Consider the following 26,803-nt stretch of genomic DNA (forward strand, 5'->3'; position numbering starts at 1 on the left):
AGCTGCATTCACAATTCAGCTGTTACATCATGTATTATACATGAGTCACATCCAGATCTGCATTCACAGTTTGACAGAACTTTACAGTCAGCCTCCTCTGCTTCATAGGTCACTGCCATGATGGAATGACAGCTGAGGACACCCAGCAGATGACAATGAGTCAGTCTTCAGGGACTGATGTCATGGTAGTGGGTGGGGTCTGTAAGGACAAGGTCGTCAGGACCCCAGAAGTGCCCCTGGGCCAAGTTCAACCACTTAATAAGGCAATCTAAGTTTCTTAGCATTTCCAAGATCTCTGCTTGCTGCCTGTGGATGGAAGCAGTAAGTCCTGCTCACATAGCTCAGGGTTTGTTACAACTGTTTCCATCAGGACAATCCATGATCAACTAAATATCGGGAACTCCAGCCTGAAAGTTGTCACCTGCATTGATACATTGTAACAAGAGACAGATGTGATTGGCTGTGAGGATGGCCTAGACTGGATACATTGTAACAAACTGCTGGAGAAGCAGCGGCCAGGAGGGGTTCTCAGCTTCTGGATTCCTATTCACTGACAGCAAGCTGAGATTTTGAAAATGATGAAGAATTGAAACAAAGTCTGTTAGAAAGTTATTTCACACACCGTTCCTATTAGATTGTCAGCTCCTGCGGCCGCCGGTGTGGTACAATGTATGGCTGCAGGGTGATGGAGGAATCGGAGTAGTAACAGCATGATTGCTACAATGTATCAGTTCCTACACCTGCTGCTTCCTGTACAGCACCACTGCATGCGAAGGCGACACACTGATGATGAGTAACAATTAATGGCGGCACTTACCCTCGCCGTGTCTCTGAGCGCAGACCATCACGGACGCAGCAAGGACCAGGCAGCAGGCTGAGGTCACCGGATTTGCCATCTGTTAGGGGGACACAAAGCGGAGTGTTAGGTGGAGTCGGCCGGATCCTGTGCGGCGCGGGGAGGGGGATCAGCTAATGCTATGGGCTGGACAGCGGCGGCCGGGAGGCAGGAAGAGACGAGATGATAAGACGGTGAAGAGCAGGACGGAGGGCCGACTGCACTCAATGGCAGCACAGAGCTGGACAGGGCGGCGATCCCGCACTCATAGGAGCGTACAGGACCCTACTGTGGAGTTAATGGAAGCCGTCCGACCCGCGGCCCATCCGCAATTGACATTGCGGACAGGTTACGGATTCCACGTTATCGCCTAGCAACAGCATGGGAAAAATAAATATTTACAGAAAAAATCTGTACTGTAGATGTGTGAAGGCAGCTCGCCGCGACCATCCGCAGGTGAAAGAGAAAAAGACGGGTACACACGGATGCCGGTCGGGCATGGGTCGGGCATGATGGTCATAGATAGTAGGTGACAGTCACAGTCCACCTCCACCTCACTGTATAGGTCACAGAGCATGCCCACAATACTCCCATAGAAGAGAGTAGATGATGATCACAGTTCACCTCCTCCCTCTCACTGAACAGTTCACAGAGCATGCCCACAACACTACCATAGAAGATAGTAGGTGATGGCCACAGTTTACCTCCTCCTCCTCACTGTACAGGTCACAGAGCATGCCCACAACACTACCATAGAAGATAGTAGGTGATGGTCACAGTTTACCTCCTCCTCCTCACTGTACAGGTCACAGAGCATGCCCTCAACACTACCATAAAAGATAGAAGGTGACGGTCACAGCTCACCTCCTCCCCCTTACTGTATAGGTCACAGAGCATGCCCACCATATTCCCATTCAAAATAGTAGGTGACAGTCACAGTCCACCTCCTCCACCTCAATGTACAGGTCACAGAGCATGCCCACAACACTACCATAGAAGTTAGTAGGTGATGATCACAGTTCACCTCCTCCCCCTCACTGTACCGGTCACAGTGCATTCACACAATAACTCCCCATCGAAATCAATCAGTCTCCATCTATCCATTGTATCTATGGCCCACAAGGCTGCTGTAAAGCATCTCTCCAAGTGCTGTTAAGCGCAGCTCAGGCAGGCCGGCCGCCCCTGCAGTCATGTTCAGACCATAGAATAAACGAAAGTCTACAAACAGAACAAAAACAGACTAGAAAAATAGAGGAGGTTTTACTATCTGGTTCTTATTAGTAGTACATATATGTGACACCGTCCCTTTAAGGAAATACAGGGGAGACAATGAGTCTGACTCCCCAGCACTCCACTTGGCAGATGAGGACCAGCCGCTACAGGACTGTCACCAGCCGGACGAGGCAGCTGGAAGTCTGATCCCGGGCCTCAGGGTGAGGGTTGCTACCCGCTGCCCCGCTGGGGCACCACTTGTATCCACCAGTAACGGCCGCCATGACACTGGGCGTTACCCGATAGACCCTGTTCTGCTCCCTACAGGGAGTCAGTCTTCACTGACGCTCTGACATTCCATTCATGAAGCAGGAGGCTCAGGATGAACAGTTCTAGGTCCTCTGCGGAGCAAGGAATTCTGGGAACACAGAAAATAATGATTTTTGCGGCGTTTATTTTTCATCTTCCTGAGTGGAATCCAAATAAAACACGAAAAACATCTAAATCTGATTTATGCCCGCTCACTTGACGTTCGGACACTTTTGCTGAGCCGTCGCTATCACAGGCAGGAGGTGGGGGTGGACTCATCACCGGACGCCAACCAATTCCCCCTCTACAGACAGAGCGCCGGGCATCACACAGGGCAGGGGACACAATGAGGCGGGCATCACGCAGGGCAGAAGGACACAAATAGGTGGCATCACACATGCCATGGGACACAAACAGGTGGCATCACACATGCCAGGGGACACAACTAGGCGGGCATCACACAGGGCAGCGGACACAAATAGGTGGCATCGCACATGCCAGGAGGACACAACTAGGCGGGCATCACACAGGGAATGGAACACAACTAGGCGGGCATCACACAGGGCATGGAACACAACTAGGTGGGCATCACACAGGGCAGCGGACACAAATAGGTGGCATCGCACATGCCAGGGGACACAACTTGCGGCATCACACAGGGCACAGAACTCAACTAGGTGGGCATCACACCGAGCAGGGGGACACAACTAGTGGGTATCGCACAGGCCAGGAGGAAACAACTAGGTGGGCATCACACAGGGCAGGGGACACAACTACACGGGCATCATACAGGGCAGCGGACACAAATAGGTAGCATCACACATGCCATGGGACACAACTAGCGAGCATCACACAGGGCAGGTAACACAACTAGGTAGGCATCAGACAGGGCAGGGGGACACAACTAGTGGGCATCACACAAGGCAGGGGACACAACGAGGCGGGTCATCCCCTCTGTAGTGACAACCAACATGGCCGGCAGTCCTGCACTGGTTGTCACCCAGCTTTTCCAGACTTCATAAATACAAAAATCGCCCGTGTGCCCACTGATGGATCCCAGACTGCAGGAGGACAGCCCGCTTTCTTCAGGGGTCTGCATGGCTAAAGCCCTAGTATGCTCCCTACTGACTGCCCGGGTACATGCGGCTACAGTCCACACAGAGATGATCACAGGGGCTGGTTAGCAGGGAGCGGGCACAGCCCCCAGGGGCCACATGCTAATGCTGAAGACCCGTGCTAGCCCATAGTAGGTTCTGCTCCGTCACCATCAATACTGCCTCTAATGCAACAATAGAAGGCTGCCAAGTGGAAACCATCAGCATGTCCAACACCACCAAGCAGTTAGCAGGGAGGAGCGGCAACAACAGGGTGAGCAGGGGCGACTCAGAATAGCTAGAGTCAAGGGGAGTCAACGGCTCAATGAAGAAATAGCGTAACGGCCCGCGGTAATCAGAGGCGCCACGCCCACAATTAATACCGCATATGAGCGGCGGAATCACTCGGAGCCTGGTAGGAGAACACATCAATTCTGGGGTGCCTGTGCGGCGTTCTGACCTCATTCCCTGCTTGCGAGTTTTCTTCTGCGCGGACGCTGAGCGTACGGGTAGATCCGCACGGAAAACCGCATGCATCCGCAATCTTCCGCGACCAAACGCAATTACTTTCTGCGATTGATTGCAGGTTTTCCGCTGCGGATATTCACATGCGGTATCCGACCCGTTCGTGTGAGCTCGCCCCCATCTCATCAGATGCCCCCCCTCATCTCTCATCAGATGCCCCCCCCATCTCATCAGATGCCCCCCCATCTCTCATCAGATGCCCCCCCCCATCTCTCATCAGATGCCCCCCTCATCTCTCATCAGATGCCCCCCCTCATCTCTCATCAGATGCCCCCCCCATCTCATCAGATGCCCCCCTCATCTCTCATCAGATGCCCCCCCTCATCTCTCATCAGATGCCCCCCCATCTCTCATCAGATGCCCCCCCATCTCATCAGATGCCCCCCCCATCTCTGATCAGATGCCCCCCCTCACGGCAGCTGCCCCCCTCCTCCCTGACCGCTAGTATTAGGGCCTTTTCACACTGAGGGATTATCATTCAGGGGAAACGCGGCACAATCTGGCGCTGACTAATAATTCGCGGATTGTTTGGATCGAGGCGGTGGAAGCTCCGCCTCCATTCGCAGAATGACTATCACGCCTGTGTAAAAACGCAAGAACGATCATCGCTGGGGCGAATGGAGAAGTGCGGGCGTCCGAAAGGCGAGGAGGACGAGACTTCCCCAAATCACCTGATAATAATCCAACGTTCTGGGACTCTTATATAGTTTGTTTTCAATTCTCTGCGTTTTCAGTACCTCCGCTTGCTGCAAAAGATGGATACTTTATATCCAGAAGATGAACATCTGCACAGACCTCCGTCTTCTCACAGCTGAGGGTTTGTTACAATTGTATCCAGTCCCGGCACCGCAAATCTCCCCCTTGCTACAATGTATCAGCCTGGATCCACAGCAGTGGAGAGGCTTGTGTGTCGGAGCCTCAATCACTGACAGCAAGCAGAGATCCTGGAACTGTGAGGAGTACAAAGAGTCTATTAGGAGGTGGCAGGTATTTCTCATCAGTGTGAAGGTCTGTAGTAGAGCGATCGGCGAGGTCGGGGCAGCAGCTCTATTCTCCGGCACGGTGGCGCTCCTGCCAGGCCGTCAGGTGTCACCAGGTAGCGGACATGCCAGGGGAGCCGTCACCGCGGGGGAGCTCTGCTGCTCCCGACCCCGCTCCGCTCGCTCGGCACATTCCTCAGCCGTCACCGCGGGGGAGCTCTGCTGCTCCCCACGCCACTCTCTGCTGTTCCCCGCGCCGCTCCCTGCTGCTCCCCGCGCCGCTCCCTGCTGCTCCCCGCGCCGCTCTCTGCTGCTCCCCGCGCCGCTCCCTGCTGCTCCCCGCGCCGCTCTCTGCTGCTCCCCGCGCCGCTCTCTGCTGCTCCCGACCCCGCTCTCTGCTGCTCCCCACGCCGCTCCCTGCTGCTCCCCACGCCGCTCCGCTCGCTCGGCACATTCCTCAGCCGTCACCGCGGGGGAGCTCTGCTGCTCCCGACCCCGCTCTCTGCTGCTCCCCGCGCCGCTCCCTGCTGCTCCCCACGCCGCTCCGCTCGCTCGGCACATTCCTCCGCCGTCGCCGCTCCTGTTCCTCGCACTTCATTATGTGCGCCCCCCTCGCCGGATCTGCAGAATGGAGACAGATGATGCTATGAGTGAGCGGAGACCCGGGAGCCGCTATGGATGTCCCCACGGCCGCGGACCGGAGACCCTGGAGCCGCTACGGATGTCCCAACGGCCGCGGACCGGAGACCCTGGAGCCGCTACGGATGTCCCCACGGCCGCGGACCGGAGACCCGGGAGCCGCTACGGATGTCCCCACGGCCGCGGACCGGAGACCCGGGAGCCGCTACGGATGTCCCCACGGCCGCGGACCGGAGACCCGGGAGCCGCTACGGATGTCCCCACGGCCGCGGACCGGAGACCCGGGAGCCGCTACGGATGTCCCCACGGCCGCGGACCGGAGACCCGGGAGCCGCTACGGATGTCCCCACGGCCGCGGACCGGAGACCCGGGAGCCGCTACGGATGTCCCCACGGCCGCGGACCGGAGACCCGGGAGCCGCTACGGATGTCCCCACGGCCGCGGACCGGAGACCCGGGAGCCGCTACGGATGTCCCCACGGCCGCGGACCGGAGACCCGGGAGCCGCTACGGATGTCCCCACGGCCGCGGACCGGAGACCCGGGAGCCGCTACGGATGTCCCCACGGCCGCGGACCGGAGACCCGGGAGCCGCTACGGATGTCCCCACGGCCGCGGGGTGGAGACCCGGGAGCGGCTACGGATGTCCCCACGGCCGCGGACCGGAGACCCGGGAGCCGCTACGGATGTCCCCACGGCCGCGGACCGGAGACCCGGGAGCCGCTACGGATGTCCCCACGGCCGCGGACCGGAGACCCGGGAGCCGCTACGGATGTCCCCACGGCCGCGGACCGGAGACCCGGGAGCCGCTACGGATGTCCCCACGGCCGCGGAGCAGAGACCCGGGAGCCGCTACGGATGTCCCCACGGCCGCGGAGCAGAGACCCGGGAGCCGCTACGGATGTCCCCACGGCCGCGGAGCAGAGACCCGGGAGCCGCTACGGATGTCCCCACGGCCGCGGAGCGGAGACCCGGGAGCCGCTACGGATGTCCCCACGGCCGCGGAGCGGAGACCCGGGAGCCGCTACGGATGTCCCCACGGCCGCGGAGCAGAGACCCGGGAGCCGCTACGGATGTCCCCACGGCCGCGGACCAGAGACCCGGGAGCCGCTACGGATGTCCCCACGGCCGCGGAGCGGAGACCCGGGAGCCGCTACGGATGTCCCCACGGCCGCGGAGCGGAGACCCGGGAGCCGCTACGGATGTCCCCACGGCCGCGGAGCGGAGACCCGGGAGCCGCTACGGATGTCCCCACGGCCGCGGAGCGGAGACCCGGGAGCCGCTACGGATGTCCCCACGGCCGCGGAGCGGAGACCCGGGAGCCGCTACGGATGTCCCCACGGCCGCGGAGCGGAGACCCGGGAGCCGCTACGGATGTCCCCACGGCCGCGGAGCGGAGACCCGGGAGCCGCTACGGATGTCCCCACGGCCGCGGACCGGAGACCCGGGAGCCGCTACGGATGTCCCCACGGCCGCGGACCGGAGACCCGGGAGCCGCTACGGATGTCCCCACGGCCGCGGACCGGAGACCCGGGAGCGGCTACGGATGTCCCCACGGCCGCGGACCGGAGACCCGGGAGCGGCTACGGATGTCCCCACGGCCGCGGACCGGAGACCCGGGAGCGGCTACGGATGTCCCCACGGCCGCGGACCGGAGACCCGGGAGCCGCTACGGATGTCCCCACGGCCGCGGACCGGAGACCCGGGAGCGGCTACGGATGTCCCCACGGCCGCGGACCGGAGACCGGGAGCGGCTACGGATGTCCCCACGGCCGCGGACCGGAGACCCGGGAGCCGCTACGGATGTCCCCACGGCCGCGGACCGGAGACCCGGGAGCCGCTACGGATGTCCCCACGGCGGCGGAGCGGAGACCCGGGAGCCGCTACGGATGTCCCCACGGCCGCGGAGCGGAGACCCGGGAGCCGCTACGGATGTCCCCACGGCCGCGGAGCGGAGACCCGGGAGCCGCTACGGATGTCCCCACGGCCGCGGAGCGGAGACCCGGGAGCCGCTACGGATGTCCCCACGGCCGCGGAGCAGAGACCCGGGAGCCGCTACGGATGTCCCCACGGCCGCGGAGCAGAGACCCGGGAGCCGCTACGGATGTCCCCGCGGACCGGAGACCCGGGAGCCGCTACGGATGTCCCCGCGGACCGGAGACCCGGGAGCCGCTACGGATGTCCCCGCGGACCGGAGACCCGGGAGCCGCTACGGATGTCCCCACGGCCGCGGACCGGAGACCCGGGAGCCGCTACGGATGTCCCCACGGCCGCGGACCGGAGACCCGGGAGCGGCTACGGATGTCCCCACGGCCGCGGACCGGAGACCCGGGAGCGGCTACGGATGTCCCCACGGCCGCGGAGCAGAGACCCGGGAGCCGCTACGGATGTCCCCACGGCCGCGGAGCAGAGACCCGGGAGCGGCTACGGATGTCCCCACGGCCGCGGAGCAGAGACCCGGGAGCCGCTACGGATGTCCCCACGGCCGCGGAGCAGAGACCCGGGAGCCGCTACGGATGTCCCCACGGCCGCGGACCAGAGACCCCGGAGCCGCTACGGATGTCCCCACGGCCGCGGACCAGAGACCCGGGAGCGGCTACGGATGTCCCCACGGCCGCACTGCGCCCCAAACTGGAATCAGCAGCAGAATGAGCGGCGCTACTCAACCTGCCACTGGTGGCACAAACACATAGGAGTCCCCTACAGGCACCATTATATTGTGGCACCATCGTATTATGGGGTGTGTAGGGTCATGTTTATGTGGTTGGGGAGCCCATCAGTTTATGGGGTGTTTGGGTTTATGTTCCTGTAATTGGGGTGAGGTCATCTTTGTTTGATTGGCCACCCACCACATGACGGGGTGTTTTAAGGTCTTGTTTTTGTGGTTAGGGCACCCACCACATGACGGGGTGTTTTCAGGTCGTGTTCGTGTAGTAGGGCACCCACCACATGACGGGGTGTTTTCAGGTCATCTTCATGTAGTAGGGCACCCACCACATGACGGGGTGTTTTCAGGTCATGTTCGTGTAGTAGGGCACCCACCACATGACGGGGTGTTTTCAGGTCATGTTAGTGTAGTAGGGCACCCACCACATGACGGGGTGTTTTCAGGTCATGTTTGTGCAGTAGGGCACCCACCACATGACGGGGTGTTTTCAGGTCATGTTCGTGCAGTAGGGCACCCACCACCTGACGGGGTGTTTGAGGTCATGTTCGTGTAGTAGGGCACCCACCACATGGCGGGGTGTTTTCAGGTCGTGTTCGTGTAGTAGGGCACCCACCACATGACGGGGTGTTTTCAGGTCATGTTCGTGCAGTAGGGCACCCACCACATGACGAGGTGTTTGAGGTCGTGTTCGTGTAGTAGGGCACCCACCACATGACGGGGTGTTTTCAGGTCATGTTCGTGCAGCAGGGCACCCACCACATGGCGGGGTGTTTTCAGGTCATGTTTGTGCAGTAGGGCACCCACCACATGACGGGGTGTTTTCAGGTCGTGTTCGTGTAGTAGGGCACCCACCACATGGCGGGGTGTTTTCAGGTCGTGTTCGTGTAGTAGGGCACCCACCACATGACGGGGTGTTTTCAGGTCATGTTCGTGCAGTAGGGCACCCACCACATGACGAGGTGTTTGAGGTCGTGTTCGTGTAGTAGGGCACCCACCACATGACGGGGTGTTTTCAGGTCATGTTCGTGCAGCAGGGCACCCACCACATGACGGGGTGTTTTGAGGTCGTGTTCGTGTAGTAGGGCACCCACCACATGACGGGGTGTTTTCAGGTCGTGTTCGTGCAGTAGGGCACCCACCACATGACGGGGTGTTTTCAGGTCGTGTTCGTGTAGTAGGGCACCCACCACATGACGGGGTGTTTTAAGGTCTTGTTTTTGTGGTTAGGGCACCCACCACATGACGGGGTGTTTTCAGGTCATCTTCATGTAGTAGGGCACCCACCACATGACGGGGTGTTTTCAGCTCATGTTCGTGTAGTAGGGCACCCACCACATGACGGGGTGTTTTCAGGTCATGTTAGTGTAGTAGGGCACCCACCACATGACGGGGTGTTTTCAGGTCATGTTTGTGCAGTAGGGCACCCACCACATGACGGGGTGTTTTCAGGTCATGTTCGTGCAGTAGGGCACCCACCACCTGACGGGGTGTTTGAGGTCATGTTCGTGTAGTAGGGCACCCACCACATGGCGGGGTGTTTTCAGGTCGTGTTCGTGTAGTAGGGCACCCACCACATGACGGGGTGTTTTCAGGTCATGTTCGTGCAGTAGGGCACCCACCACATGACGAGGTGTTTGAGGTCGTGTTCGTGTAGTAGGGCACCCACCACATGACGGGGTGTTTTCAGGTCATGTTCGTGCAGCAGGGCACCCACCACATGGCGGGGTGTTTTCAGGTCATGTTTGTGCAGTAGGGCACCCACCACATGACGGGGTGTTTTCAGGTCGTGTTCGTGTAGTAGGGCACCCACCACATGACGGGGTGTTTTCAGGTCGTGTTCGTGTAGTAGGGCACCCACCACATGACGGGGTGTTTTCAGGTCATGCTCGTGTAGTAGGGCACCCACCACCTGACGGGGTGTTTTCAGGTCATGTTCGTGTAGTAGGGCACCCACCACATGACGGGGTGTTTTCAGGTCATGTTCGTGTAGTAGGGCACCCACCACATGACGGGGTGTTTTCAGGTCATGTTCGTGTAGTAGGGCACCCACCACCTGACGGGGTGTTTTCAGGTCGTGTTCGTGTAGTAGGGCACCCACCACATGATGGGGTGTTTTCAGGTCGTGTTCGTGTAGTAGGGCACCCACCACATGGCGGGGTGTTTTCAGGTCGTGTTCGTGTAGTAGGGCACCCACCACATGGCGGGGTGTTTTCAGGTCATGTTCGTGCAGTAGGGCACCCACCACATGACGGGGTGTTTTCAGGTCGTGTTCGTGTAGTAGGGCACCCACCACATGACGGGGTGTTTTCAGGTCATGTTCGTGTAGTAGGGCACCCACCACATGACGGGGTGTTTTCAGGTCATGTTCATGTAGTATGGCACCCACCACATGACGGGGTGTTTTCAGGTCATGTTCGTGTAGTAGGGCACCCACCACCTAACGGGGTGTTTGAGGTCATGTTCGTGCAGTAGGGCACCCACCACATGACGGGGTGTTTGAGGTCATGTTCGTGTGGTTAGGGCACCCACCACATGACGGGGGGGGTTTTCAGGTCGTGTTCGTGTAGTAGGGCACCCACCACATGACGGGGTGTTTTCAGGTCGTGTTCGTGTAGTAGGGCACCCACCACATGACGGGGTGTTTTCAGGTCATGTTCGTGTAGTAGGGCACCCACCACATGACGGGGTGTTTTCAGGTCATGTTCATGTAGTATGGCACCCACCACATGACGGGGTGTTTTCAGGTCATGTTCGTGTAGTAGGGCACCCACCACCTAACGGGGTGTTTGAGGTCATGTTCGTGCAGTAGGGCACCCACCACATGACGGGGTGTTTTCAGGTCATGTTCGTTCAGTAGGGCACCCACCACATGACGGGGTGTTTTCAGGTCATGTTCGTGTGGTTGGGCACCCACCACATGACGGGGTGTTTGAGGTCATGTTCGTGTGGTTAGGGCACCCACCACATGACGGGGGGGGGGGGTTTCAGGTCGTGTTCGTGTAGTAGGGCACCCACCACATGACGGGGTGTTTTCAGGTCGTGTTCGTGTAGTAAGGCACCCACCACATGACGGGGTGTTTTCAGGTCATGTTCGTGTAGTAGGGCACCCACCACATGACGGGGTGTTTTCAGGTCATGTTCATGTAGTATGGCACCCACCACATGACGGGGTGTTTTCAGGTCATGTTCGTGTAGTAGGGCACCCACCACCTAACGGGGTGTTTGACGTCATGTTCGTGCAGTAGGGCACCCACCACATGACGGGGTGTTTTCAGGTCATGTTCGTGTGGTTGGGCACCCACCACATGACGGGGTGTTTGAGGTCATGTTCGTGTGGTTAGGGCACCCACCACATGACGGAGGGGGTTTTCAGGTCGTGTTCGTGTAGTAGGGCACCCACCGCCTGACGGGGTGTTTTCAGGTCATGTTCGTGCAGTAGGGCACCCACCACATGACGGGGTGTTTGAGGTCATGTTCGTGTGGTAGGGCATCCACCACATGACGGGGTCTTTTCAGGTCATGTTCGTGCAGTAGGCCACCCACCACATGACGGGGAGTTTTCAGGTCATGTTCGTGTAGTAGGGCACCCACCACATGACGGGGTGTTTGGGGTCGTGTTCGTGCAGTTGGGCACCCACCACATGACGGGGTGTTTTCAGGTCGTGTTCGTGTAGTAGGGCACCCACCACATGACGGGGTGCTTGAGGTCGTGTTCGTGCAGTAGGGCACCCACCACATGACGGGGTGTTTGAGGTCGTGTTCGTGTAGTAGGGCACCCACCACCTAACAGGGTGTTTGAGGTCATGTTCGTGCAGTAGGGCACCCACCACATGACTGGGTGTTTTCAGGTCATGTTCGTGCAGTAGGGCACCCACCACATGACGGGGTGTTTTCAGGTCTTGTTCGTGTAGTAGGGCACCCACCACATGACTGGGTGTTTTCAGGTCATGTTCGTGCAGTAGGGCACCCACCACATGACGGGGTGTTTTCAGGTCGTGTTCGTGCAGTAGGGCACCCACCACATGACGGGGTGTTTTCAGGTCATGTTCGTGTAGTAGGGCACCCACCACATGACGGGGTGTTTTCAGGTCATGTTCGTGTGGTTGGGCACCCACCACATGACGGGGTGTTTTCAGGTCATGTTCGTGTAGTAGGGCACCCACCACATGACGGGGTGTTTTCAGGTCATGTTCGTGTAGTAGGGCACCCACCACATGGCGGGGTGTTTTCAGGTCATGTTCGTGTAGTAGGGCACCCACCACATGAGGGGGTTTCAGGTCTTGTTCGTGCAGTAGGGCACCCACCACATGAAGGGGTGTTTTCAGGTCGTGTTCGTGCAGTAGGGCACCCACCACATGACGGGGTGTTTTCAGGTCGTGTTCGTGCAGTAGGGCACCCACCACATGACGGGGTGTTTTCAGGTCGTGTTCGTGTAGTAGGGCACCCACCACATGACGGGGTGTTTTCAGGTCGTGTTCGTGTAGTAGGGCACCCACCACATGACGGGGTGTTTGAGGTCATGTTCGTGTAGTAGGGCACCCACCACATGGCGGGGTGTTTTCAGGTCATGTTCGTGTAGTAGGGCACCCACCACATGACGGGGTGTTTTCAGGTCGTGTTCGTGCAGTAGGGCACCCACCACATGACGGGGTGTTTGGGGTCATGTTCGTGTAGTAGGGCACCCACCAGATGACGGGGTGTTTTCAGGTCGTGTTCGTGCAGTAGGGCACCCACCACATGACGGGGTGTTTGGGGTCGTGTTCGTGTAGTAGGGCACCCACCACATGACGGGGTGTTTTCAGGTCATGTTCGTGTAGTAGGGCACCCACCACATGACGGGGTGTTTTCAGGTCATGTTCGTGCAGTAGGGCACCCACCACATGACGGGGTGTTTTCAGGTCGTGTTCGTGCAGTAGGGCACCCACCACATGACGGGGTGTTTGAGGTCATGTTCGTGCAGTGGGGCACCCACCACCTGACGGGGTGTTTTCAGGTCGTGTTCGTGTAGTAGGGCAGCCACCACATGACGGGGTGTTTTCAGGTCGTGTTCGTGTAGTAGGGCACCCACCACATGACGGGGTGTTTGAGGTCGTGTTCGTGCAGTAGGGCACCCACCACATGACGGGGTGTTTTCAGGTCATGTTCGTGTAGTAGGGCACCCACCACATGACGGGGTGTTTTCAGGTCATGTTCGTGCAGTAGGGCACCCACCACATGACGGGGTGTTTTCAGGTCGTGTTCGTGCAGTAGGGCACCCACCACATGACGGGGTGTTTGAGGTCATGTTCGTGCAGTGGGGCACCCACCACCTGACGGGGTGTTTTCAGGTCGTGTTCGTGTAGTAGGGCAGCCACCACATGACGGGGTGTTTTCAGGTCGTGTTCGTGCAGTAGGGCACCCACCACATGACGGGGTGTTTGAGGTCGTGTTCGTGCAGTAGGGCACCCACCACATGACGGGGTGTTTGAGGTCGTGTTCGTGTAGTAGGGCACCCACCACATGACGGGGTGTTTGAGGTCGTGTTCGTGCAGTAGGGCACCCATCACATGACGGGGTGTTTTGAGGTCGTGTTCGTGTAGTAGGGCACCCACCACATGACGGGGTGTTTGAGGTCATGTTCGTGCAGTGGGGCACCCACCACATGACGGGGTGTTTTCAGGTCATGTTCGTGTAGTAGGGCACCCACCACCTGACGGGGTGTTTTCAGGTCGTGTTCGTGTAGTAGGGCACCCACCACCTGACGGGGTGTTTTCAGGTCATGTTCGTGCAGTAGGGCACCCACCACATGACGGGGTGTTTTCAGGTCATGTTCGTGCAGTAGGGCACCCACCACATGACGGGGTGTTTTCAGGTCGTGTTCGTGCAGTAGGGCACCCACCACATGACGGGGTGTTTGGGGTTGTGTTCGTGTAGTAGGGCACCCACCACATGACGGGGTGTTTTCAGGTCATGTTCGTGCAGTAGGGCACCCACCACATGACGGGGTGTTTGGGACCGATCTTATTTCGTGCTCCTCATGCTAGAAACGTCTCCATCTGTTACCACGCAGCGGGTTGGTCTGTAACATTCGGGAAATCGGTGTTCCTAGTAATTGCCCTTTAGATACAACTTCACATTCTGCATCCTTAGAAGCGAGCGGCGCCGTAACATTTACAGAGAGGATGGCAACAAATACGGCCGAAGAAAAGAAATTAAAGTGTCGCGCTGTAAAGGTCACACTGACAGGAAATCTCTACCCAAAGGAAAGTGTGGAAATAATATATATATAGCACTGATACATTATAGTACACCCCTACCATATACAGGAGTGATACATTATATTACACCCCTACCATATACAGGAGTGATACATTATATTACACCCCTACCATATACAGGTGTGATATATCATATTACACTCCTACCATATACAGGTGTGATATATCATATTACACTCCTACCATATACGGGACTGATATATTATATTACACTCCTACCATATACAGGTGTGATATATCATATTACACTCCTACCATATACGGGACTGATACATTATATTACACCCCTACCATATACAGGTGTGATATATCATATTACACTCCTACCATATACAAGAGTGATACATTATATTACACCCCTACCATATACAGGTGTGATATATCATATTACACTCCTACCATATACAGGTGTGATATATTATATTACACTCCTACCATATACAGGTGTGATATATCATATTACACTCCTACCATATACAAGAGTGATACATTATATTACACCCCTACCATATACAGGTGTGATATATCATATTACACTCCTACCATATACAGGTGTGATATATCATATTACACTCCTACCATATACGGGACTGATATATTATATTACACTCCTACCATATACAGGTGTGATATATCATATTACACTCCTACCATATACGGGACTGATACATTATATTACACCCCTACCATATACAGGTGTGATATATCATATTACACTCCTACCATATACAAGAGTGATACATTATATTACACCCCTACCATATACAGGTGTGATATATCATATTACACTCCTACCATATACAGGAGTGATACATTATATTACACCCCTACCATATACAGGTGTGATATATCATATTACACTCCTACCATATACGGGACTGATATATTATATTACATTCCTACCATATATGGGACTGATATATTATATTACACTCGTACCATATGCAGGACTGATATATTATATTATACCCCTACCATATGCAGGACTGATAGATCATATTACACCCCTACCATATACAGGAGTGATATATTATATTACACTCCTAACATATACGGGACTGATAGATTATATTACACTCCTACTATATACAGGACTGATCTATTATATTACACTCCTACCGTATACAGGACTGATACAGTATTTTACACTCCTACCATATACGGGACTGATACATTATATTACACTCCTACCATATACGGGACTGATACATTATATTACACTCCTACCATATACGGGACTGATATATTACATTACACTTCTACCATATACAGGACTGATATATTACATTACACTCCTACCATATACAGCAGTGATATTATATTACACTCCTACTATATACGGGTCTGATACATTATATTACACTCCTACCATATACGGGTCTGATCTATTATATTACACTCCTACCGTATACAGCAGTGATATTATATTACACTCCTACTATATATTACACTCCTACCATATACAGCAGTGATATTATATTACACTCCTGCTATATATTACACTCCTACCATATACGGGAGTGATACATTATATTACGCTCCTACCATATACAGGACTGATACATTATATTACACCCCTACCATATACAGGAGTGATATATTATATTACACTCCTACCGTATGCAGGACTGATACAATATATTACACTCCTACCATATACAGCAGTGATATTATATTACACTCCTACCATATATTACACTCCTACTATATACGGGTCTGATACATTATATTACACTCCTACCATATACGGGTCTGATCTATTATATTACACTCCTACCGTATACAGGACTGACACAGTATATTACACTCCTACCATATACAGCAGTGATATTATATTACACTCCTACTATATATTACACTCCTACCATATACAGCAGTGATATTATATTACACTCCTGCTATATATTACACTCCTACCATATACGGGAGTGATACATTATATTACGCTCCTACCATATACAGGACTGATACATTATATTACACCCCTACCATATACAGGAGTGATATATTATATTACACTCCTACCATATGCAAGACTGATATATCATATTATACTCCTACCGTATGCAGGACTGATACAATATATTACACTCCTACCATATACAGCAGTGATATTATATTACACTCCTACCATATATTACACTCCTACCATATACGGGTCTGATCTATTATATTACGCTCCTACCATATACAGGACTGATACATTATATTACACCCCTACCATATACAGGAGTGATATATTATATTACACTCCTACCATATGCAAGACTGATATATCATATTATACTCCTACCGTATGCAGGACTGATACATTATATTACACCCCTACCATATACAGGAGTGATATATTATATTACACTCCTACTGTATGCAGGACTGATACAATATATTACACTCCTACCATATACAGCAGTGATATTATATTACACTCCTACCATATATTACACTCCTACTATATACGGGTCTGATACATTATATTACACTCCTACCATATACGGGTCTGATCTATTATATTACACTCCTACCGTATACAGGACTGACACAGTATATTACACTCCTACCATATACAGCAGTGATATTATATTACACTCCTACTATATATTACACTCCTACCATATACAGCAGTGATATTATATTACACTCCTGCTATATATTACACTCCTACCATATACGGGAGTGATACATTATATTACGCTCCTACCATATACAGGACTGATACATTATATTACACCCCTACCATATACAGGAGTGATATATTATATTACACTCCTACCATATGCAAGACTGATATATCATATTATACTCCTACCGTATGCAGGACTGATACAATATATTACACTCCTACCATATACAGCAGTGATATTATATTACACTCCTACCATATATTACACTCCTACCATATACGGGTCTGATCTATTATATTACACTCCTACCGTATACAGGACTGACACAGTATATTACACTCCTACCATATACAGCAGTGATATTATATTACACTCCTACTATATATTACACTCCTACCATATACGGGACTGATACATTATATTATACTCCTACTATATACGGGACTGATATATTATATTACGCTCCTCCATATACAGGACTGATACATTATATTACACCCCTACCATATACAGGAGTGATATATTATATTACACTCCTACCATATGCAGGACTGATATCATATTACACTCCTACCATATGCAGGACTGATACAGTATATTACACTCCTACCATATACAGCAGTGATACATTATATTACACCCCTACCATATACGAGACTGATACAATATATTACACTCCTACCATATACAGGAGTGATATATTATATTACACTCCTACCATATGCAGGACTGATATCATATTACACTCCTACCGTATGCAGGACTGATACAGTATATTACACTCCTACCATATACGGGACTGATACATTATATTACACCCCTACCATATACAGGAGTGATATATTATATTACACTCCTACCATATGCAGGACTGATATATCATATTACACTCCTACCATATGCAGGACTGATATATCATATTACACTCCTACCATATGCAGGACTGATACAGTATATTACACTCCTACCATATACAGCAGTGATACATTATATTACACCCCTACCATATACGAGACTGATACATTATATTACACTCCTACCATATACGGGACTGATATATCATATTACACTCCTACCATATACAGGACTGATATATTATATTACATTACACTCCTACCGTGTAACAGGACTGATACATTATATTACACTCCTACCATATACAGGACTAATATATTACATTACACTCCTACCGTATACAGGACTGATACATTATATTACACTCCTACCATATACAGGAGTGATACATTATATTACACTCCTACCTCCTATTACATACTGTAGCACTGTTACATTATATGTACAGAGGCGTCTTTCCTCAACCTGTATCTACACCCCTCCATCCTGAGTTGTAAGGCACAAGATATTAAAAATCATGTAAAATAAACTGCATATGTCCCACGGGCGCCATCCGCACCCTATAGACCAGCTGATACATTAATGTACCCTTTTGTTACTGGATGATGCGAGATTGTATAGAATCGTTGTATAACGCAGGAGGCCTTGTTCGCATTGGAGCCGCCATTGTTGGTTGGGTTACCGGACAAAATAGTGCAAACCGCAGCGTTATCGTTTCCATCGATATGCCGGAAAGTAGAGCGGACGTCTGACGGACCCCATTATAGTCAGTGGGGAACTACTGGTACCATTCAAAGCCATGCAGACGTACGGTTGGATCAGCAGGGGTGTTATCGCTGTAATATGGTCCCTCAAATACGACCACATGACAACCGAGTGAATGCAACCATAATCCACGGTGACTGCGCTATGCTGGTGGAGAGCGCCCCCTCCTGCCCGTGGGCATACTAGAAAAACGACTGCCAGCGATGGCAGTATGAGGGATCCGACCGTGCCGAGTACACGTCTGGTAGGGAAAACTAAGAAATAAGTGTGCATTATCACATTCTGGGCACTAAGGGGTTAACCGCGCCTCGGCTTAACCAGACGTCTGGACGCGCTCACCCGATATTAGCCTAATGGATGCAGACGGGTTGTAGCATTCTCCAGCGGATTCCAAAATAAGACTTTCTGAGGTTTTAATAAGAGCTCTGCGAGGTGGGAGAGGAATGTCAATACGAGCTGCGCAGGAGCTCAGCAATGTACGGTTAACCCCCACACCACCGGAATATTCTCCTGCCTGTAGCCACCACTAGGGGGAGCTCAGGAGCTGAGTGCATACTATTATATACTGTATGACACCACCCACCCAGCGAGTGAGCTGAAAGCTGGCCTGACACCACCCACCCAGCGAGCGGGCTGAAAGATGGCCTGACACCACCCACCCAGCAAGCGAGCTGAAAGCTGGCCTGACACCACCCACCCAGCAAGCGAGCTGAAAGCTGGCCTGACACCACCCACCCAGCAAACGAGCTGAAAGCTGGCCTGACACCACCCACCCAGCGAGCTGAAAGCTGGCCTGACACCACCCACCCAGCGAGCTGAAAGCTGGCCTGACAGCACCCACCCAGCAAGCGAGCTGAAAGCTGGCCTGACACCACCCACCCAGCAAACGAGCTGAAAGCTGGCCTGACACCACCCACTCAGCGAGCTGAAAGCTGGCCTGATACCACCCCCACCGAGCGAGCTGAAAGCTGGCCTGACACCACCCACCCAGCGAGCGAGCTAAAAGCTGGCCTGACACCACACACCCAGCGAGCGAGCTGAAAGCTGGCCTGACACCACCCACCCAGCAAACGAGCTGAAAGCTGGCCTGACACCACCCACCCAGCGAGCTGAAAGCTGGCCTGACACCACCCACCCAGCGAGCTGAAAGCTGGCCTGACAGCACCCACCCAGCAAGCGAGCTGAAAGCTGGCCTGACACCACCCACCCAGCAAACGAGCTGAAAGCTGGCCTGACACCACCCACCGAGCGAGCTGAAAGCTGGCCTGACACCACCCACCCAGCGAGCGAGCTAAAAGCTGGCCTGACACCACACACCCAGCGAGCGAGCTGAAAGCTGGCCTGACATCACCCACCCAGCGAGCGAGCTGAAAGCTGGTCTGACAACACCCACCCAGCGAGCGAGCTGAAAGCTGGCCTGACACCACCCACCTAGCGAGCGAGCTGAAAGCTGGCCTGACACCACCCACCCAGCGAGCGAGCTGAAAGCTGGCCTGACAGCACGCACCCAGCGAGCGAGCTGAAAGCTGGCCTGACACCACCCACCCAGCAAACGAGCTGAAAGCTGGCCTGACACCACCCACCCAGCGAGCGAGCTGAAAGCTGGCCTGACACCACCCACCTAGCGAGCGAGCTGAAAGCTGGTCTGACACCACCCACCGAGCGAGCTGAAAGCTGGCCTGACACCACCCACCCAGCAAACGAGCTGAAAGCTGGCCTGACACCACCCACCCAGCGAGCGAGCTGAAAGCTGGCCTGACACCACCCACCTAGCGAGCGAGCTGAAAGCTGGTCTGACACCACCCACCGAGCGAGCTGAAAGCTGGCCTGACACCACCCACCCAGCGAGCGAGCTAAAAGCTGGCCTGACACCACACACCCAGCGAGCGAGCTGAAAGCTGGCCTGACATCACCCACCCAGCGAGCGAGCTGAAAGCTGGTCTGACAACACCCACCCAGCGAGCGAGCTGAAAGCTGGCCTGACACCACCCACCTAGCGAGCGAGCTGAAAGCTGGCCTGACACCACCCACCCAGCGAGCGAGCTGAAAGCTGGCCTGACAGCACGCACCCAGCGAGCGAGCTGAAAGCTGGCCTGACACCACCCACCCAGCAAACGAGCTGAAAGCTGGCCTGACACCACCCACCCAGCGAGCGAGCTGAAAGCTGGCCTGACACCACCCACCTAGCGAGCGAGCTGAAAGCTGGTCTGACACCACCCACCGAGCGAGCTGAAAGCTGGCCTGACACCACCCACCCAGCGAGCGAGCTAAAAGCTGGCCTGACACCACACACCCAGCGAGCGAGCTGAAAGCTGGCCTGACATCACCCACCCAGCGAGCGAGCTGAAAGCTGGTCTGACAACACCCACCCAGCGAGCGAGCTGAAAGCTGGCCTGACACCACCCACCTAGCGAGCGAGCTGAAAGCTGGCCTGACACCACCCACCCAGCGAGCGAGCTGAAAGCTGGCCTGACAGCACGCACCCAGCGAGCGAGCTGAAAGCTGGCCTGACACCACCCACCCAGCAAACGAGCTGAAAGCTGGCCTGACACCACCCACCCAGCGAGCGAGCTGAAAGCTGGCCTGACACCACCCACCCAGCGAGCGAGCTGAAAGCTGGCCTGACACCACCCACCCAGCAAACGAGCTGAAAGCTGGCCTGACACCACCCACCCAGTAAGCTGAAAGCTGGCCTGACACCACCCACCCAGCGAGCGAGCTATAAGCTATTACTGCTTGGGCCACTGAGGGGACAACTATTATTAGTTGTTGAGGCCACTGAGGGGGACACTATTACTATTGGGGCACTATTACTGCTTGGGCCACTGAGGGGACAACTATTACTAGTTGTTGAGGCCACTGAGGGGAACACTATTACTATTGGGGCACTATTACTGCTTGGGCCACTGAGGGGACAACTATTACTAGTTGGGAATAAGGAAATAGTGACTGGCAGCATTCAGCAATGTAGAAAAATACAAGATTTATTTCCCCATTACAAAAATTACAGCAATAATGGGGAAATAAATCTTGTATTTTTCTACATTGCTGAATGCTGCCAGTCACTATTTCCTTATTCCTGACTGCACCCTTGGAGCCTCTCTGGTTTAGGCTTCCTGACTGGCTTTTGCACACTGTTTTGCCTGGCTCTATGTGAGGATATATGCTGTGCTGCTGGGAACCTCTTTTTTCTACTCAACTATTACTAGTTGTTGAGGCCACTGAGGAGGGCACGATTACTATTGGGGCACTATTACTGCTTGGGCCACTGAGGGGACAACTATTACTAGTTGTTGAGGCCACTGAGGGGAACACTATTACTATTGGGGCACTATTACTGCTTGGGCCACTGAGGGGACAACTATTACTAGTTGTTGAGGCCACTGAGGGGGACACTATTACTATTGGGGCACTATTACTGCTTGGGCCACTGAGGGGACAACTATTACTAGTTGTTGAGGCCACTGAGGAGGACACTATTACTGCTTGGGCCACTGAGGGGACAACTATTACTAGTTGTTGAGGCCACTGAGGGGGACACTATTACTGTTGGGGCACTATTACTGCTTGGGCCACTGAGGGGACAACTATTACTAGTTGTTGAGGCCACGGAGGAGGACACTATTACTGCTTGGGCCACTGAGGGGACAACTATTACTAGTAGTTGAGGACACTATTACTGCTTGGGCCACTGAGGAGGACACTATTACTGTTGGGGCACTATTACTGCTTGGGCCACTGAGGGGGACACTATTACTATTGGGGCACTATTACTGCTTGGGCCACTGAGGGGACAACTATTACTAGTAGTTGAGGACACTATTACTATTGGGGCACTATTACTGCTTGGGCCACTGAGGGGACAACTATTACTAGTAGTTGAGGACACTATTACTATTGGGGCACTATTACTGCTTGGGCCACTGAGGGGACAACTATTACTAGTTGTTGAGGCCACTGAGGAGGACACTATTACTATTGGGGCACTATTACTGCTTGGGCCACTGAGGGGACAACTATTACTAGTAGTTGAGGACACTATTACTATTGGGGCACTATTACTGCTTGGGCCACTAAGGGAAGAACTATTACAAGTTATTGAGGCCACTGAGGGGGACACTATTTCTAGTTTAGGGCACTATTACTGTTGGGGCCACTGAGGGGGACACTATTACTATTGGGGCCACTGAGGGGACAACTATTACTAGTTGTTGAGGCCACTGAGGAGGACACTATTACTGCTTGGGCCACTGAGGGGACAACTATTACTAGTTGTTGAGGCCACTGAGGAGGACACTATTACTATTGGGGCACTATTACTGCTTGGGCCACTGAGGGGACAACTATTACTAGTAGTTGAGGACACTATTACTGCTTGGGCCACTGAGGAGGACACTATTACTGTTGGGGCACTATTACTGCTTGGGCCACTGAGGGGACAACTATTACTAGTAGTTGATGCCACTGAGGGGGACACTATTACTATTGGGGCACTATTACTGCTTGGGCCACTGAGGGGACAACTATTACTAGTTGTTGAGGCCACTGAGAAGGACACTATTACTGCTTGGGCCACTGAGGGGGACACTATTACTGTTGGGGCACTATTACTGCTTGGGCCACTGAGAGTACAACTATTACTAGTAGTTGATGCCACTGAGGGAGACACTATTACTGTTGGGGCACTATTACTGCTTGGGCCACTGAGGGGACAACTATTACTAGTTGTTGAGGCCACTGAGGAGGACACTATTACTATTGGGGCACTATTACTGCTTGGGCCACTGAGAGGACAACTATTACTAGTTGTTGAGGCCACTGAGGGGGACACTATTACTTTTGGGGCTACTTTAAAATGCTCTTGGGAGAAGATTGTTATCCAGAGCTTTGCTCTATGGCTGGAGCCTGATTACAAGGCCATCACCAGCTGGTGACGGTATACAGGAGGCATTGGCGGCAGACCCCTTAGTACAGCGGACCCTAGAGCAATGTAAGAAGGGTGACAGCCAGCTGTTAGTTTGTTCCTACACTTCCAAGTGGAGTAGACGAGGTAAATCCAATATCCCCCACAAGTAATCTGCACTCCTCCGTTCTCCCCACACCGTCTCCAAGATCTGTCCTGCGCTTCCCCCGTACTGGGGAACTCGTTGCCCCGAACATACAAGTGTGCAGCCCCCCGCAGAGTGAAAATAATAGGAATGCAGGGTCAGCAGAAAGTGGGTCAGAACTTGGGAAGGAGGAGAAGGGCGGCGTCCGTGCAGAACCCCCCAAACGCTGCCAGCGAGATCCACGCTCCATGGATGTCAGAGAGAATAGACAGAAGCAGCGCCTGCAGGACATGTGTTACTGGCATTCCAGGGGGCACTTACTTTTTCACATGACTCTATAGATCTCGGTTACATCCGGGTACCGGATTTGGGGTGGTTATAGATGACGATCAGCAGTGTCCCCCTCTTGGGGCGTCTTGTGCGGAGCAGATCTTCCCGGCCTGGAGCGCACACACAGCTCTGCCAGAATTCGGGATATGTCATTAACCCCTGCCCTCCCTCCTTGCAGCTCATCCTCGGAGTGGGGGGGCAGGAGATGCAGAAATCAGGTTTATTCGCCTTCCCAGATCATCCTTTTGGCCGAAACACTGCTGACCCCAGCAAAATATAAGTCAGGCGCTAATCCTGGCAGATGCTTCACGTGGGATGATGATGAGCCGGTTACACGGAAGACTCGGGGCAGGCGGAGGTGACGGCTGGTTATATGGGGTATCAATAGGAGGACCACTGCTGGATTTACACTGGCCAATCCACGCTTCTCCTCCTCATAGATGAATAGAATCCCAGAAGGACAGTGATGACTGACACACGTCATGCAGCAGGAGGGGAGAAGCAGGCTTGTATGACAGACACTGTAATGGTGGCCATTAGCGGCCGTCACCCGGCGCCAGTTATGGAAATGGGACATAGGAGGATGTTATGGGGTAGTGAGGCTGCCAGCATGCTGGAAAGTCTAATGATCACACAGGCGGTGCGGGCAGACAGCTTGGCAGAGTAGAAGTGAAACCTGCAGACATGTTTGCTACAACCTGGCACAAACAACGGCGCCATATTGCAGGCAATTGCGATGTTGGCCCGGTGGCAATGAGGTTTAATGCCACCAAATCCTTTGAGCTTATTAGGAAATGAGCCGCAAACGGTTTCCCATTTGTGTTGAGTGCGACATCCGAGCGCGGATCGCGGCTAATGACGGCGCTCATGCCCAGCTGAGGCCGGGTGTGGGGCGCTGTGCCAGCCACATCCATCTCATGGCAATTTACTGACCTTGAGTGATCAGATGTGATTCATGAGCAGCTGAAGACAGAGCCGGGCGGCAGGGGAGACGCCTCGTGGTCTTAACCCCATCTCCGCTTGAGATGCCCGCAGGTGCCACCTGAGAGGGCAGGTTACAGTCCACCGCATTGGGATATGGGATGCCTGAAAATACCCAATACCCTCCAAGAGGTACTAATCGTCTAGTGAAACGTTCTGCCACTCTCTAATGCTTTCTGGCCAGAGGTACCCGCCTGCCATGGGATTAGCGCTGTAGACGGACGCGGCTCCTGTGGATACAATGTAACAACCTCATCACTGCAGTCTTGTCAAACTGTGCAATCATTACAGAACAAGAAAGGGGCCAATCCATGCGACGCCTCTACAATCACCCAATCCGCCCCAGTGGCCTATGTGCCACCACATAGTGACAGTGACAGCGCCACTTTATGCCTCACTCAATAATAGTAGCCCCCTATGTCCCGCACGGTAACAGTGCCCCCTTTATGTCCTCTACAGTAATAGTGACCCTCTGTGCCCCACTTAACAGTGGTGCCCCTTTATGCCCCACAAAGCAATAGAGCCCCACATGGTAATAATGCCCCCTTTATGCCCCACACAGTAACAGTGCCCCCTTTATGTCCTCTACAGTAATAGTGACCCTCTGTGCCCCACTTAACAGTGGTGCCCCTTTATGCCCCACAAAGCAATAGAGCCCCTATGTGCCACACATAATAATAAAGCCCCCTTTATGCCCCACACAGTAAAAGTAGTCCCTTTGTGTCCCACATGGTGATACTGCCCCTCCATGCCCAATACAGTGATAGTGCCCCCTTTATGTCTCACATAGTAATAGTGACCCCTTCATGCCCCACACAGTAATAGTGCCCTGTTGTGCCCCACATACTTTCATAGTGCTCTCAAACAGTAACAGCGCACACTTGTGTCCCACATAGTAACAGTGCCCTCCTTTATGCCCCACACAGTAGTGATGCCCTTTTATGCCCCACATAGTTTCATAGTGTCCTCTTTATGGTGAGCACAGTGATAGTACCCTCCTCGTGCCGCACACTGTAATAATGCCACCTTGTTCCTCACACTGTTATAGCGCCCCTTTTATTCCCTAAACAGTAATAGTGCCCTTTGTGCTCTGCATACTTTTATAGTGCCCTCTTAAGGGGCAAACAGTACTTTTACCTCTTCACAGTAACGATGCCCCTTTTTTATGCCCAGCACAAAGGATGCCCCTTAGTGCCCTTTGACATACTGCCGCCATATAGTAAAGGTTCCCCCTTAGAGCCTCGTATTGATGCCCTCTTAGTGCCCCACACACCGGGATGCCCCCACAGTAAATATTCCCCCTTCGTACTCCTACAGACGCCCCCTTAGTGCTTCCACTTCCGTCAGACCGTTTTTCTGCTCCTAGGACAACGCAGACGTTTAACGGAGGAGTCCTGGAAACCCTCCGCCGTCTCAGGTGGCCTGAATGAGACAGTCAATAAGTGACGACATTAACAGGACGGACCCCGGGGCCCCGTAAGAAGTGCGACTCCTCCAGCTCCATAGCAAATCCCCAATAATGTCATGTCTGCCAGGCCGTTAACACCTACTTCATGCCGGAGGCTCTCAGCTCTGTCGGCGGGGACTCCGGCGCATCCTCCGTGGCATTCCACCGGTAATCCCCCAGATTAGGGATGCTGCTGAGGTCTGTCCAAGACCGGAGATATACTGCACAGAGACCAC

The 26,803-nt window shown here is 53.7% G+C and overlaps 1 protein-coding gene across 4 annotated transcripts in view; it reads right to left on the reverse strand.

Moving 5' to 3' along the window:
- Nucleotides 1-26,803, reverse strand: part of CNTFR (ciliary neurotrophic factor receptor) — a 471,005-nt gene that overhangs the window by 245,708 nt on the left and 198,494 nt on the right. For 3 of the 4 annotated variants that reach the window (XM_066602302.1, XM_066602300.1, XM_066602298.1), the window contains one exon: nucleotides 818-896. In XM_066602302.1, the coding sequence (XP_066458399.1) occupies nucleotides 818-896 (79 nt within the window). Of the gene's footprint in view, nucleotides 1-817; nucleotides 897-24,130; nucleotides 24,156-26,803 lie in introns of those variants that run through there. The other variant, XM_066602301.1, reaches the window with a different exon arrangement.

The sequence above is a fragment of the Eleutherodactylus coqui genome, chromosome 5, assembly GCF_035609145.1.
Source record: "Eleutherodactylus coqui strain aEleCoq1 chromosome 5, aEleCoq1.hap1, whole genome shotgun sequence".
In the NCBI taxonomy this organism is placed as follows: domain Eukaryota; kingdom Metazoa; phylum Chordata; class Amphibia; order Anura; family Eleutherodactylidae; genus Eleutherodactylus; species Eleutherodactylus coqui.